The sequence below is a fragment of the Anomaloglossus baeobatrachus genome, chromosome 6 (assembly GCF_048569485.1).
Source record: "Anomaloglossus baeobatrachus isolate aAnoBae1 chromosome 6, aAnoBae1.hap1, whole genome shotgun sequence".
Taxonomy (NCBI): domain Eukaryota; kingdom Metazoa; phylum Chordata; class Amphibia; order Anura; family Aromobatidae; genus Anomaloglossus; species Anomaloglossus baeobatrachus.
In genome coordinates this window covers 165,141,116-165,158,070 of record NC_134358.1, presented here as the reverse complement: position 1 = coordinate 165,158,070, position 16,955 = coordinate 165,141,116, and the positions used below count along the sequence as shown (strand labels likewise).

Here is a 16,955-nt window from a genome sequence, read left to right as displayed (position 1 = left end):
CCCTTGTTATCCGCAGGATCTTGTGGCTTCGAGAGTGGAAGGCAGATGCTTCTTCCAAGAAGTTTCTTGCTGGGCTCCCTTTTGCTGGTTCCCGGCTGTTCGGTGAACAGCTGGATGAAATTATTAAGGAAGCTACTGGCGGGAAGAGTACTTCCATGCCACAAACCAAGACCAGGAAACCCGCCCAGGGTAGGAATCAATCGAGGTTTCGTTCCTTTCGTTCCTCCAACTGGTCGTCCTCTAAGCCTTCCGCCTCGTCCGCTAACTCAGCTAAGGATCAGAAATCCAACTGGCGCCCAAAAGCGCGTCCGCAGAAGACCGCAGGAGGTTCTGCCACTAAGGCAGCTTCCTCATGACTCTCGGCCCGCTCCAGCCACGTCCTTAGTCAGTGGCAGGCTCTCCCACTTTGGCGACGCTTGGTTAAAACAAGTCTCCGATCAGTGGGTGAGAGATATCATATCTCACGGCTACAGGATAGAATTCTCTTCCAGCCCGCCAAACAGATTTTTTCCCTCAACCCCCCCCCCCGCTCCAAGGCCGCCGCCTTCTCGCAGGCCGTGGCATCCTTGCAGGCAAACGGAGTGATTGTACCAGTTCCCGTTCGGGAACGGTTCAGAGGTTTGTACTCAAACCTCTTCCTAGTTCCCAAAAAGGACGGTACCTTCCGGCCCATCCTGGATCTCAAGCTTCTCAACAAGCATGTTCGGGTGCGGCATTTTCGCATGGAGTCTCTGCACATTCTTTTGCTCAAGAAATTCTGCACAAAAATTTTTCTTGAGAAAAAAAGTGTGCGCACTTCTATTTTTTTTTTTCCATAGGTTTTGCTGGGGAATGTCTGCAGAAAGATTACAACCATTTTCTCAAGAAGTTTATGCATCAAAAACGCAAAAAAAAGGGTAAAAACGCAGTGTGTGCACAGGGCCTTATTGTGACAAAGCGGAAAAACATACAAAAAAAACAATATAAATGTGGTATCACTGTAATCATAGTGACCCGCCTAATTACTTATACTGCACAGTGAACGCTTAAAAAAATAAATAAAGCCAATTCTTTAACTGCTGTTGATTTGTTCATTCTGCCTCCCAAAAATCGCAGTAAGGCACAGCTCACATTTATTCTGCACTCCAGGCTCAGTGCTTAGTGCTTACACTTCTTTTTTGTGTAAATCTCAGAAAAATATGATTCCTGCACACCCCCCCCCCCAAAAAAACCCCAAAAACCAGCAAAATCTGCACTCCCAAATCCAAATGCCCCCTTCCTTCAGAGGCCCACAATATGCCTAAACTACAGTTAATGGCCACATGTTTGGCATTATTGTAGCGAGGAGACTTACTTAACTTATGGCGTGTGTTGTTTCCAGAAGCACGAGCTGAGCACAATGTGTGGGCACTACAATGTACTGGGCACTACAAGGACTTATTTGCAATTTTTAATTCTGCAATATTCACTGGATTTCACTCCATGGGTGTTTTCCAGAGAGAAAATTATCACTACACTCGTAGATGAATCCCAGAGAGGAGTAATTTCCAAACATTGGTCACTTGAAGGGATTTCTTCTCTTCTTGCACTTAGGGGCTCTCCAAATGGACTCTGCAAACTATTCTAGGAAAATCTGTGCTCCAAAAATTAAATAGTACTCCCTCCTATCCGAGCCCTGTGGTGTGGCCAAACCGTACTGTACAGTCACATGTGGATTATTGCCACATTCAGTAGAAATTGTGTAACACTGTATGGGGCTTTTTTTCCTATTCCCCTTGTAAAAATTGGAAATCTGGGACTAAAACAACATTAGTGGTAAAAATGTCATTATTTTTTCTTTACTGCACAATAGTATAAATTGTGACCTGTGGCATCTATATGCTCACTGCACCTCTAAATTATTTCATTGAGGGGTGCAGTTTGTAAAATGTGGTGACTTATGGGGTTGCGTGCATTTTCGGCATGTGAAGGGCACTGTCGATGTGACATGGCAGCCCCAAGCCATTCCAACTAAATCTGCACTCCTGTGAAAGGAATCCTGTGAAAAACACATCCGTTGCGTCAGTTGACATCTAAAAAAACGACTGATCCGTCGCTGACGGATTTAAAAAAATGGAAATGTGAACTTAGCCTTACATTCAGTGCAAAATGTTATGAAAAAACATTCTCAATCACTGGGATCCTTTGTAGCGTTCCAGAGTATTACATTGTAAAGACACACTTCAGAATTGGAAAAAGTGGCCTGGTTCGGAAAGAGAAAACAGGCTCAGGGGTGAAGGGGTTAAGGATTATAGAGTAACTTCTCTGAAACCGTTTATCTGTAGCCGAATTGTTGAAGACCACTTAATTCAGTGTCTGCCATTACCTTGAAGATGAGCGGCTCCCTATTAGTATGATGACCTGTGACACTTTGCAATCACTTGTTTCCGTAGAGAGACTATCACAACTTTTAAAGAAACTGTTTGAAACCCAAGAATCTGGAGATCTGAATGAGGAGTTGGTAAAAGCGGCTGCAAATGGCGATGTGGCTAAAGTAGAAGACTTGCTGAAGAGGCCAGATGTTGATGTAAGGACACTCATTAAGGACACCCTTCAGAACTAAAATATATATATATATACATTTTTTTTATACGAACTACTTGCTAAAACTTTATCTTGATAAACCTAAATGCTGACGTTTTCTTACATTTATCACATTATTCAGTGAGTTAGTTGAAATATTGTAGATATTTCTATGAGTGATGAACCTGTGACTAATTGTTGTAATTAGGTGAATGGGCAGTGTGCTGGACACACAGCGATGCAGGCCGCCAGTCAGAATGGACATGTGGACATTTTGAAGCTCCTCCTGAAGCACAATGTAGATGTGGAAGCAGAGGTAACGCATTACAACATTTTTGTTCTCTGATATAATTCCTAAAACTGTAAAAAGAACCTGTCAGATGTATTTAGTATGGTGGTTGATGATACATTGATTATAGATACGTTTTGCCTAACACTGTCCTCAGGATGTAAGGCTAAATTCCCACAATCAGCTTTTGATGAGTTTTCAATGCTGCGTATTTTCGCTGTGTCAGAAACGCAGCTTCTAACAGTCCCAGCAATGTGGATGGGATTTGTTTTTAGAAATCTGGTGCTCACTGTCCTTTATTTTTACTCAGCGTAAACCTACCTGCGATGCGTGTTTCAGATCCACAACTTGTCAATTTCTCTTGCGGGTGTGCAGAATTTTCTGTGCAGATTTTCTCCAGACTTGCATGACATGCTTTTTTTAAAAGTGCATTTTCCCAGCGGAAACGCAGAAAAAAACACATCTAGTCTGCACCTAAGTATATCAAGTTTTGTCAGAGCCAAATACCAGAAAAAATCAAAGCAACGTTATTTAAAGCATGACATACAAATAAGAGACAAATACTTCAGCGATTGGCAAATGCACACAAAACGCAAGTAATCTAATTTAAATAGATGCAGAAATTCTGCAACATCAAAAACTCACCCAAAGCTCATCTTGCAAACATAGCTTAATAGTCCATCATCGGGGGAGTTTGTGTGTATGGAGCTGAGGCCGCTTCAAACAGGGCAGGTGCTGGCTGTATTATACTGCTGGCATCTGTCTCTAAGGCTATGGCCACACAGGGATTACGGCGATCCCCTCGCATGACACTCAGCTCACGCTGGCAGTACAGCAGAGCCGAGTGTCATGCGAGTGTCCCTGCGACTGAGGTCTGATCGTGCGGGCCGGCTCTGAGGAGGGGCAGGTTGGTGCTGCGGAGGGGCGGGCAAGCTGAGGAGGAGAGGGAGGGATTTATCCCCCTCTCTTCTCCAAAGCCGGCTATTGCCATTCTCGCACTGCACTCGCGGTACACCGTTGTACCGCAAGTGCAGTGCGATTTTTCTCTCGCCCCACTTGAATGGGTGCGAGAGAAAAGAGTCTCACATTACAGTTGCAGCATGCTGCGATTGTTTTCTCGGTTCGATTAGGGCTGAGAAAATAATCGCTCTTGTGTGCTGACACAGGCTAATATTGGTCCGAGTGGAATGCATTTTTTTTTTTTTTATATCGCACTCCACCCTCACCGATTTTCATGCCATGTGGCTTAGGCCTTTATAGCAGTGATTAAAGCTAGCTCTAGTCACCACTGAAATGCTGCGGTCAGTCTGTGGAGGCAACTTTTAAGTGGTGCATTACTAGTAGGGTACCTGTTCCAGCGCCCTTCTTCCCTTCTTCCCTCAACACCACAGCCACCCAATGGATTGCATCAGGCTGGGCTTCATAAGAGATAATTATTTGTACTGATATATTTCAGCATATACAACAAGTGATTATAGAACCACAGAAGTCCCGTCAGAGTAAAAATAGAGAGAAATTAATTAAAGCAAGTTAAAAAAAAATTATATAATGTTATTTGTTACTTTCCTTTCACTGATCCAAAAAGAATAAAAGCATATGCATTATCGCTATGTCTATACAAGTCAGATCTATAAAAATCTAAAATGTTCTAACACAAAAGATAAATACCATAAAGAAACAAAATATCAAAATGCCTGAATTGCTGTGTTTTGGTTGCTTCCAGTCCCCCAGACATGCGATACAGAATGTATACCTGGTTATGGTATCCATCAACAAAAAATATAGTACTGGATCTTCGAAAATGGTGATCCTCAGAATTTTTTTAAGCCAGTAAAAGAATGATAAAAACAAATTCATGTATGTTTATTACAGCCATAATCGTCCTCACCTGAACACTCATGTTTTCCTATTTTTGAATATATTATTTGGTAAAATGAAATATTGGCTTAGTCAATAAGTAGTTAATTTCTCCCATCAATAGTATATTGCAATCTAATCAGCCCCCCTCCCCCCAGGTCTTTACCATGAGGCCTGCAGCACAAACTGCACTTTCAGCACTTGGCTTTCATTGTCATTCCTGTAGATGAATGCAGCAGTGTTTCTCTGTAATAAGGTATTCCATAGCCCTGTTTGCTGGATCAGTGCGGTCCCTGCAGTGGGACCCATAGCGATTAGGAGCCGATTACCTATTCTGTTGAAAGGTCATAGGTTGTTTTTTTTTTTGTTTTTTTTTATTTTATGGAGGAACAACCTCATTTAAGGGTTATTCCTATTTTTACTCCTTTCCTGACTTGGCCATTTTCCATTTCTTCTCTTTCGTTTTTTCCTTCCCTTCTTTTAAGAGCCATAATTTTTTTTATTTTTCTATCTACATAAATTCAGTTTACCATGTAGTATACTGAAAAAATGGAGAAAAATCCTAGTACATTGAAATTGCAGAAAAAAAATGCAATTCTGACTTTTGTTGTTTAGGAATTTGTACACTTTATGGTAAAAACGTGACATCATATTAGTTGTAGCACTAAACCCGATGGGTGTTGGTAATTTTTGGCCAAGCTAATACAGATGTGCCCTTACGAATCCAAAGAAGTAAATGATGCCTGGAGGCAATACTATTATTATTATTATTATTTATTATTATAGAGCCATCAATTCCATGGCGCTTTACATGTGAAAGGGGTATACATAATAGGACAAGTACAATAATCATAAACCATACAAGGCACAGACTGGTACAGGAGGATAGAGGTCCCTGCCCGCGAGGGCTCACAGTCTACAAGGGATAGGTGAGGATACAGTAGGTGAGGGTAGAGCTGATTGTGCGGCGCTGCATCAGACTGAGGGTTACGGCAGGTTGTAGGCTTGTCGGAAGAGGTGGGTCTTCAGGTTCCTTTTGAAGCTTGTCAAGGTAGGCGAGAGTCTGATGTGTTGTGGCAGAGCATTCCAGAGTATGGGGGAGGCACAGGAGAAATCTTGGATGCGATGGTGGGAAGAGGAGATGAGAGGGGAGCAGAGAAGGAGATCTTGTGAGGATCGAAGGTTACGTGCAGGTAAGTACCGGGATACTAGGTCAGAGATGTAAGGAGGAGAAAAGTTGTGGATGGCTTTGTAGGTCATGGTTAGGGTTTTGAAGAGGAGTCGTTGGGCAATTGGAAGCCAGTGAAGGGATTGGCAGAGAGGAGAGGTCGGGGAGTAGCGGGGGGACAGGTGCATTAGTTGGGCAGCATAGTTTAGAATAGATTGTAGGGGTGCGAGACTGTTAGAAGGGAGGCCACAGAGCAGGAGGTTGCAATAATCCAGGCGGGACATAATAAGGGCATGTACTAATGTTTTTGTAGCTTCTTGGGAAAGGAGTGTTCGGATCTGTAAAATATTTTTAAGTTGGAGGCGGCAGGAGGTGAAGAGGGCTTGGATGTGTGGCTTGAAAGAGAGATTAGAGTCTAGGAATACTCCCAGGCAGCGAGCACGAGGGACCGGGGAGAGTGGGCAGCCATTGACATTTGATGGATATGTCAGGTGGGGGAGTTGAGTGATGGGGGGGAAAGACAATGAATTCTGTTTTGTCCATGTTCAATTTTAAGAATTGGGCAGAGAAAAAGGATGAATAGCAGACAGACATTATGGGATTCTGGTTAGTAAGGAGGTGATATCAGGTCCAGAGAGGTAGATCTGCATATCATCAGCATAGAGATGATACTGAAAACCGTGGGACTCTATGACTCTAGGCCAAGGGTGTAAATGGAGAACAGCAGGGGTCCAAGAACTGAACCTTGGGGGACCCCGACAGACAGGGGGCGAGATGAGGAAGTGGTGTGCGAGTGGGAGACGCTGAAAGTTCGGTTGGTTAAGTATGAGGAGATCCAAGATAGCGCCAAGTCTGTGATACCCAGAGACGAGAGAATTTGTAGTACAAAGCTTCTTTCATATAATTGTGTACTGGATGTAAATCAGTGTACTCACAAATGATATTGATTTTGTAGGATAAGGATGGAGACCGGGCAGTCCATCATGCAGCCTTTGGTGATGAAGGTGCTGTGATTGAGGTGTTACATAGAGGAGGTGCAGATCTAAATGCTCGCAATAAGCGCAGACAGACGCCGCTGCATATTGCTGTGAATAAAGGCCACTTACAGGTCGTAAAAACACTTCTGGATTTTGGATGCCATCCAAGCCTACAGGTAAATTATTTATTGCCACATTACACGAAGTAGCTATTGACCAAATAATTTTTCCAAATAAGAAATATTTGACATTTGCAGAATTTCTGTATTTTTTAAATTTTATAATTGTCTTATATGATGAAAATACGGAGCCACCCAAAGGTATAACGTCACCGGTAATATCTGAGCAAAGTTCATGTACCATGTGACATTTAGAATACCAATTTACAAAACAGGTTTTTTTTTTTTGTTATTTTTTGTTTTACAAAACTTGTGGTTTTCCCCACATTTCTTCAAAATGCAACAGAAAATGGTGCAAAAAAAATCTCCTTTGAATACACCTCTATATACAGAGGCTTGAACGCATTTGCAGATCTCATGCTTTTTGCTGCTAGGAGCTGATTTTGAGTTGTATCCACTCAAGGAAATATTCTATGAACTGAACAAAGTGGACTATAGGCAGGTTATGCAGATAAAGATTCGTCCTATGGTTAGGTTCAGCTAACAGGTAATTGCCTAGACTAGATAGAGTTCTAAGCAACCATCGTATTTATAGAGAATCTGTCAGCAGGATTTCACCCCCCAAATGTAGTGCTTTCAAAGACAAGTTCATCAATAGCTGTACATGACCTGTTCTTCCTCAGTCACTGAGAAATATGCAATTGCATTGATATGTGGGGTGAAATCCCCCTGACAGATTTCCTCCAAAGAAAATGTGTCATCCAAAAAATGTTTGATTGAAAAAAAATGTAAATTGTTAATGTTTTGAAAACATCTTATTTTTTATGGTTTAAAGTATTAAAAATAATTTTAAAAGTGTAAGCTTTGATATTTTCCACTTTCTACCAGTAACTGCTACTGAAATTGTAATGAAATCCTAGTGTACTGCTAGCGTGCTTTATGACTGTAGTACATGTGGGTGGGACCTGCTCGCATGTGTCTGACGTCACTACTGCCCTGCCCTTCTGGGTGTTTGCAAAAGGATAAGGGCTGTGTGACAGTGCACTTAGGTTGTGGGCTTCAGATACATGGCTCAGCGGACTGTATCACACATGGTGGGATTAGTTGCATGGCTCAACGGACTGCATTACATATGGTGGGATTGGTTCCATGCCTCGGCGGACTGCATCACACATGGGATTAGTTGCATGGCTCAGCGGACTGTATCACACATGGTGGGATTAGTTGCATGGCTTAGCGGACTGTATCACACATGGTGGAATTAGTTGCATGGCTCAGCGGACTGTATCACACATCGTGGAATTAGTTGCATGGCTCAGCGGACTGTATCTCACATGGTGGGATTAGTTGCATGGCTCACCGGACTGTATCTTACATGGTGGGATTAGTTGCATGGCTCAGCGGACTGTATCACACATGGTGGGATTAGTTGCATGGCTCACCGGACTGTATCTCACATGGTGGGATTAGTTGCATGGCTCACCGGACTGTATCTTACATGGTGGGATTAGTTGCATGGCTCAGCGGACTGTATCTTACATGGTGGGATTAGTTGCATGGCTCAGCGGACTGTATCACACATGGTGGGATTAGTTGCATGGCTCACCGGACTGTATCTCACATGGTGGGATTAGTTGCATGCCTCGGCGAACTGCATCACACATGAAGGACTTGACTTCATTCTGACGTCCTTGCATCACAGACCTCTGAATGAGCCTTTACACTACTAAGCAGAGCGGAGTCAGTGTTCTGAGCACAGGAGCATAATGATTACACTGCTGAGCTATGGACACAGCTGTAAATTTGGCAATGAGTACAGGTAGAGGTAGCCTAACTAGGCTACCATGCTGTTTTTACCACTGGAAGAGATCATCTTCACACTCCGGCTCTGAGTGGTGAGAACAGGGCTGTGGCGGTAACTTCTTTCAAGACATTAAAAACTGCTTGATATCCTGGAATTAGTTGTACAATGTCAGGCTGCCAGTCTCTTCACCTCTGCTGCCCAGACCTGTCACCTCAAATTTGTTGCCAAACCAGAGTGGTTTGAAACCGTTCTCATTTTTAATGAATATGTATTTTACTATTACTTTTTGACCATGCTGGGCTGCAAAAAAAATAAAAAATAAACCGGCACAAAAATTAAATTGAAATAAACCTTTAACTGCGCAGCTTGGGCATCTTTCACAAATCAGTTTTTTTTTCCATCAGTTACAATCCGTTTTGCGACTGATGCAACGGATCCGTCGCAGATCGTGGTAAAACTGATGTGACGGATCCAGTAAAAAAAATGGATCCGTCGTACCACTTTTTTTCATGGCAAAGGTTATTTGCTATTGAAAACCTATATGAACCCATCCTGGAGAGAGAGAGAGGGGGAGGGCAGAGAGAGAGGGGGAGGGAGAGGGCGGAGAGGGCTAGAGACTGGGAGAGAGGGGAGAGACTTTTTCCGACCAGAATGGAATTTACATATCTGAGCACATAATCTGAGCATTCTCGGTTACAAAAAACGGATCAGTCACCGAAATCTGTCATTTAACGGATTGCGACGGATCTTGCTCCCATAGGATTCCATTATAACAAACGACGGATGCCGACGGATCCGTCAGATCCGTTGCTGTCCGTTTTGTCGACGCACACAAAAAAAAGTTAATGTGGACGTTGGCCGGACAAACGTTTTTCGACAGCTCTGTCGTATGACTAATGTAATGTGAGGCCATCCATCGCAATCCATCACTAATACAAGTCAATGAGAAAAAAACGGATCCAGCACTGGATCTGTTTTTTTCACAAAATGACGGATTGCGACGGATGGCAAAAAACGGATGTGTGAAAGAGGATTTAGTGTATTTCAACTGCAAGAAAACCCTAAAACAAACTATAGACAAAAATTTTGACACTGTGGTAACTAACCTTGTAAAATCATTGTACAAAAAGTTCTATGCATATAAAAGCTCGTCAGCAATATTTCTAGTCTGCACATTGTTTTACTTGAAGTGACTTTTCTGGGTCATTTAGTATCTAATGCAGACTACATTTCCCATGATGTCCTTGACTTTGCAGAGGGAGGCATTATATTGCACTTATTATGCTCTGAGTCTTACCTACAAGTAATATATCAGCTACAGTTGTGCTCAAAAGTTTGCATACCCCGGCAGATTTTTTGCTTTCTTGGCCTTTTTTCAGAGAATATGAATAACAGAAAATCTGTTTTCCACTCATGGTTAGTAGTTGGGTGAAGCCCTATATTGTCAAACTACCTTGTTTTTCTTTTTTTTTTTAAACAAGAATGACAACCAAAAACATCCAAATGACCCTGATCAAAGTTCACATACCCCAGTTCTTAATACCGTGTATTGCCCCCTCTAACTTCATTGACAGCTTGAAGTTTTTTGTGGTAGTTGTGGATGAGGCTCTTTATTTTCTCACATGGTAAAGCTGCCCATTCTTCTTGGCAAAAAGCCTCCAGTTCCTGTAAATTTTTGGGGTTTCTTGCATGAACTGCACGCATGAGTTCTCCCCAGAGTGGCTTAATGATAGGGTCATTCCGTGTCAAGTGGACCAGTGGTCCCCACTCGACGTTCTCCGATTTTGCTGAAAATTTATAAGGATGTACATGTATGTTTGAAAAGAGGTTCTGTAAATTTTTAGGGCCAGATCCCAAATATATTGGGCACTGTTGACCTTTCACTGGAGGCCCCCCCCCCCCCCCCCCCCAAGGCTGCGGCTTCAGCTAAGAGGATTTTGCAAACTTTGGCACATAGCCATTAGAGTTCTATACTGGCTATGATGCTGAAATTTGGCATACTAGCTCAACTTTTGCTGCTAAATGCGATAAAATTATTACCGGCTATGACAAAACAATATAGTTCGGCCGCAATTTTGTGTCAAAGTAGCTTGCAAAACGCCTCGCATAAAATTTATGCCAAACTTTGCCCATATATAACTCAAGACCAATAACCAATAGGAACTGGTGCTTTACCCTGTACAACAAACATCTTCATGACTTTGCATTGCTGCAATATCACGGTCAAAGCATATTTATTTGTGGAAATATTCACACCCACATATGATGAAAAACTTAAAAAAAACGAATTTTACCTATTTTTAGGTCCAATTTCCAAAAAAGGGTACCCCTAAAATATATTAATTCTGTTATCATTTGAAAGAGCACATTTTTCTCTACAAGGATCATTGGGGGTTTTTTTTGGAGTCTCTCCATTTATGAAAAGAAAAATGCCACTGAACATGGTGTTATGTATGCACATAATGCATTGATTTTGTTTGATTTTCAGATTCTTATCACATGTTACAGAGTTGTATTGTTGCTAGCAATGTCTATTATAATCAAAAACATATAAACCTATTGACTATTGTTACATTTTAATGCATATATTATTTATTTTTTAGTGATGGAGAATGAAATTGATGACAAAAAGATTTGCATTTCAAGGGTGTCAAATGACCCTTCATCTTTCATTGCCCATGTAGATGGATCTGTCAGATCAGAAATGCCTTTTGTGCCAATTGCAAACCTCCAGCCAGGGCAATACATTGCCTGCATTTACGATAGGAACTGGTGGATTGGAAATATTTCTGAAATTTCAGTCGACGGCCATGATGCATTAATAAATTTTATGCATCCTCATGGACCAGCTAGCTTCTTTCACTGGCCTGTGAGAAATGATACATGCTGGATTCCCGAGCAGTCGATCATTGCAATAATTCCAGCACCAGCTGCAACAGCAATGGGCCGATAATACAGCTTCTCTGAACCGATTATGTTGCAAATTCAGCAACAATTCCAGACCACTTACTTAGACTGAACATTATGGCTTGGGAACCAACAAAAGATACCCAATATTAGGCTTGGGATCCTAGGCAAAGACACCCACCCTCAGGCTTTGGAACCTGCGATAAAGAGACCACCCGCGACTTGCCTTGCACGGCTATCGGCCATGGCTCCTAGGCGATGGGGCTGCCAATTCTCGAAAGACAGCATTATTACAATTCTTAATAGGATTATAATACCAATTCTTAGGGAATTGGTTGTGGTATAACCACCATGGACCAACGCAAGGGTTTGAATAGTGCAGTTAGCATTCATTGCGTATTAATAAATAACACCATGTTCAGTGGCATTTTTCTTTTCTTAAATGGAGAGACTCCAAAAAAACCCCCAATGATCCTTGTAGAGAAAAATGTGCTCTTTCAAATGATAACAGAATTAATATATTTTAGGGGTACCCTTTTTGGGAAATTGGACCTAAAAATAGGTAAAATTCGTTTTTTTTAAGTTTTTCATCATATGTGGGTGTGAATATTTCCACAAATACATATGCTTTGACCGTGATATTGCAGCAATGCAAAGTCATGAAGATGTTTGTTGTACAGGGTAAAGCACCAGTTCCTATTGGTTTTTGGTCTTGAGTTATATATGGGAAAAGTTTGGCATAAATTTTATGCGAGGCGTTTTGCAAGCTACTTTGACACAAAATTGCGGCCGAAATATTGTTTTGTCATAGCCGGTAATAATTTTATCGCGTTTAGCAGCAAAAGTTGAGCTAGTATGCCAAATTTCAGCATCATAGCCAGTATAGAACTCTAATGGCTATGTGCCAAAGTTTGCAAAATCCTCTTAGCTGAAGCCGCAGGCTTGGGGGGGGGCCTCCAGTGAAAGGTCAACAGTGCCCGTTATATTTGAGATCTGGCCCTAAAAATTTACAGAACCTCTTTTCAAACATACATGTACATCCTTATAAATTTTCAGCAAAATCGGAGAACGTCGAGTGGGGACGATTTTTAAAACTGGTGCACTTGACACGGAATGACCCGATATTGAGGTCAGGAGACTGAGATGGACACTCTAGAACCTTAACTTTGTTCTGCTGCAGCCAATGATAGGTCGACTTGGCCTTGTGTTTTGGATGGTTGTCATGTTGGGACATCCAAATATGTACCGTGCACAGCTTCTGGGCTGATGAGTGCAAATTTCCCTCCAGTATTTGTTGATAACGTGCTGCATTTATCTTTCCTTCAACTTTGACCAAGTTTCCTGTGCCTTTGTATCTCACACATCCCCACATCATCAGCAATCCACCTCCATACTTTATAGGAAGAATGGTGTTCCTTTCATCATAGGCCTTTTTGGCACCTCTCCAAATGTAACGTTTATGGTTATGACCAAAAAGTTCCATTTTGGTCTCATCACTCCAAATTACCTTGTTCCAGAAGTTTGGAGGATTGTCTCTGTGCTGTTTGGCGTATTGTAGGCGAGCTACTTTGTGGCATTTGCACATAAATGGCTTTCTTCTGGTGACTTGACCATGAAGCCCATGTTTCTTCAAGTGCCTCCTTATTGTGCATCTTCAAACAGTTACACTGCTAGTTTTCAGTGAGTCCTGTATTTCAGCTGATGTTATTTATGGGTTTTTCTTTGCATCCCGAACAATTTTCCTGGCAATTGTGGCTGAAATGTTTGTTGGTCTACTTGATCGTGGTTTGGTTTTTACATAGTCCCTGATTTTCCATTTGTTAATCACAGTTTGAACACTGCTGACTGGCATCATCAATTCCTTGGATATCTTTTTGTATCCCTTTCCTGTTTTTATACAGTTCAAATATCTTTTCCAGTAGATCCGATGACAATTCTTTTGCTTTTCCCATGAATCATAATCCAGAATCGTCAGTGGCTGGATAAATGATGCAAGAGTCTGTCTGGATCACAGAAACTTACTCAGCTTTTATGCACACACTGATTACAAGCAAACAGGTCACAGGTGAGGTTGTTACCTTTATTAGCTATTCAAACCCATTTGTGTCAACTTCTGTGCATGTTATCAGGCCAAAATCACCAGGGAATGTGAACTTTTGATTTTGGTCATTTTAGATATTTTTGGTTGTCATTATGATTTAAAAAGAGAAAACACAATAGTTTGACAATAAATGGCTTCATCGAACCATTAACCATGAGTGAAAAAAAATATAATTCATATTCTCTGAAAAAAGGCCAAGAAAGCAATAAATCTGCCGTGGTATGTAAACTTTTGAGCCCAACTGTTCATAGAACGTCTATCCCATACTCTGCAGAGTCTGTGTATATTATGTGATGCAGGATCAGCCTGTCTCCTGCTTGTGATAGGTTTATTCCTGTCAGCTTTTTGGGCATGAGATGGAACGTGGGAAGAGTCACCTCAATGGATTTACTTAAAGCCAGCTTTACACCTTACAATTAGGTATGCGATCTCGTATGCGATGTGACACGCCCAGGTCGCATATGCGATTGAATGAGATTGCATGTAGGTCGTTCATTTGCTGTCACACGTGCGTTAGTAGTCTATGTTAAATTGATCAATTTTGTGTGCGATCCTTTAGATCATGTGTTCTGTGACGTATGCATTGGGCACCTTTTTTTTTTTATTTATTGACTTGACAAGCGTGTGTAATGTGTAGAGATGCGTTTTTACTATGTGATCTGCCATTCAGCTCTGCTACATGGCCGCTGACAGCAGACACAGACAGCCATGTAGCAGCGGTGAATGGCAGATGGCAGCAGACACAGACAGAGCCGCACTGTCAGAATGAACTCTGGTGAACCTCACCCGACTTCATTGTGATGCTGCGGCTCTGTCTGTGTCGCTTCCTGATTAGCGGTCACCAGTGAAGACTCACCGGTGACCACTAATCTCCTGAGTAACTGAATTGAGCAGCCCTCTCTCATACTCACCGATCCCCGATCCCCGGCGCTGCACGGCATTCACACTGCTCCGGCGGCTTTTACTGTTTTGAAAAAGCCGGCCGCCCATTAAACAATCTCGTATTCCCTGCTTACCCCGCCCACCGGCGCCTATGATTGGTTAAAGTGAGACACGCCCCCCATGCTGAGTGACAGGTGTCACACTGCACCCAATCACAGCAGCCGGTGGGCGTGTCTATACTGTGTAGTGAAATAAATAATTAAATAATTAAAAAAAACGGCGTGCGGTCCCCCCCAATTTTAAAACCAGCCAGATAAAGCCATACGGCTGAAGGCTGGTATTCTCAGGATGGGGAGCTCCACGTTATGGGGAGCCCCCCACCCTAACAATATCAGCCAACAGCCGCCCAGAATTGCCGCATACATTATATGCGACAGTTCTGGGACAGTACCCGGCTCTTCCCGATTTGCCCTGGTGCGTTGGCAAATCGGGGTAATAAGGAGTTATTGGCAGCCCATAGCTGCCAATAAGTCCTAGATTAATCATGTCAGGCGTCTATGAGACACCTTCCATGATTAATCTGTAAGTTACAGTAAATAAACACACACAGCCGAAAAATCCTTTATTGGAAATAAAAAACACACACACATTCCCTGGTTCACCACTTTAATCAGCCCCAAAAAGCCCTCCATGTCCGGCGTACTCCAGGATGGTCCAGCGTCGCATCCAGCGCTGCTGCATGGAGGTGACCGGAGCAGCAGCAGACACAGCCGCTCCGGTCACCTCCACGCAGCTAATGAAGACAGCCGCGCGATCAGCTGATCTGTCACTGAGGTTACCCGCGGCCACCGCTGCATCCAAATGCCAACGATATGTTTGGCGTTTAAAGCAACACAGCTCATCACCCTGAACACACCATCCCCACTGTCAAATGTGGTGGCCGCAGCATCATAGTTTGGTCCTGCTTTTCTTCAGCAGGGACAGGGAAGATAGTTAAAATTGATGGGAAGATGGATGGAGCCAAATACAGGACCATTCTTGAAGAAAACCTGTTGGAGTCTGCAAATGACCTGAGACTGGGACAGAGATTTGTCTTCCAACAAGACAATGATCCAAAACATGAAGTGAAAATCTACAAAGGAATGGTTCACAAATAAACATATCCAGGTGTTAGAATGGCCAAGTCAAAGTCCAGACCTGAATCCAATCGAGAATCTGTGGAAAGAGCTGAAAACTGCTGTTCACAAACGCTCTCCATCCAACCTCACTCAGCTCCAGCTGTTTGCAAAGGAAGAATGGGCAAGAATTTCAGTCTCTCGATGAGCAAAACTGATAGAGACATACCCCAAGCGACTTCCAGCTGTAATCGCAGCAAAATGTGGCGCTACAAAGTATTAACTTAAAGGGGACAAATAATATTGCACGCCCCAATTTTCAGTTTATTTTTTATAAAATTTTAAAATGAGCAATACATTTTGTTCAACTTCACAATTGTGTCCCACTTGTTGATTCTTCACCATAATTTTTTTTTTTTTTATCTTTGTGTTTGAAGCCTGAAATGTTGGAAAAGGTTGAACAATTCAAAGGGGTCGAACACTTTCGCAAGGCACTGAATATCCTAAAGGGATAGTCCACTTTCAGGAAAGGTTGATGGCACATGCCATTGCGCTTAGTGACTGGCTAGAGCAGTGACAAGCTGTTGACGTGACATCCGCTGCTTCCAGCAGTGCTTTCATCGGTGATCATTTCATCTTGTAGTTGGCAGGAAATTGACTAAAAGCTGGGATGAATTGAATCATAAAGGTAGACTATTTCTTGTGTACCATTGTAATTAATCGGTAATAATTAGATTTGCTGCAGCGCTGCTTTAGAAAAGTGATCCATTAGAAAGTTTTGTCATATTTACATCCATGGAAAACAGACTGCTTTTCCTTCCGTGTCCATTTTGTATCTGTGTTGCATCTGCTTTTCCTAATTTGTCTTGACATACTGAAGCAGGTAGACAGTCTGAACTCATATTTATCCATTGTCTTTTAACAATGGATCAGTGAAAAACTGAAGAAACACTGATTGAACACGGTACTACAAAATCATCCATTTGATAAGAATTCCAATCGTCTCTTAATGGCCAAGTCTGAAAAACAAAAGGGATGAGAACAGGACATGCTCTGTCTCACGGACTTGGATGCTCAGATCCACTTCACGAAATCCGCTTTAGATGTACGTTGCCACAGGAGGTTCGATCTCGCAAACTGCTGTTTATGGTACAATCGCGCCAGCTCACGTGCAGTGCCGGCGAAATCATCGGCG

At 42.3% G+C, this 16,955-nt stretch overlaps 1 protein-coding gene across 2 annotated transcripts in view; it reads left to right on the top strand.

Moving 5' to 3' along the window:
• Positions 1–16,955, top strand: part of MIB1 (MIB E3 ubiquitin protein ligase 1) — a 189,467-nt gene that overhangs the window by 107,717 nt on the left and 64,795 nt on the right. For both annotated transcript variants that reach the window (XM_075314461.1, XM_075314462.1), the window contains exons 9-11: positions 2,412–2,545; positions 2,750–2,857; positions 6,811–7,008. In XM_075314461.1, coding sequence (XP_075170576.1) covers positions 2,412–2,545; positions 2,750–2,857; positions 6,811–7,008 — 440 coding nt within the window. The remainder of the gene's footprint in view (positions 1–2,411; positions 2,546–2,749; positions 2,858–6,810; positions 7,009–16,955) is intronic.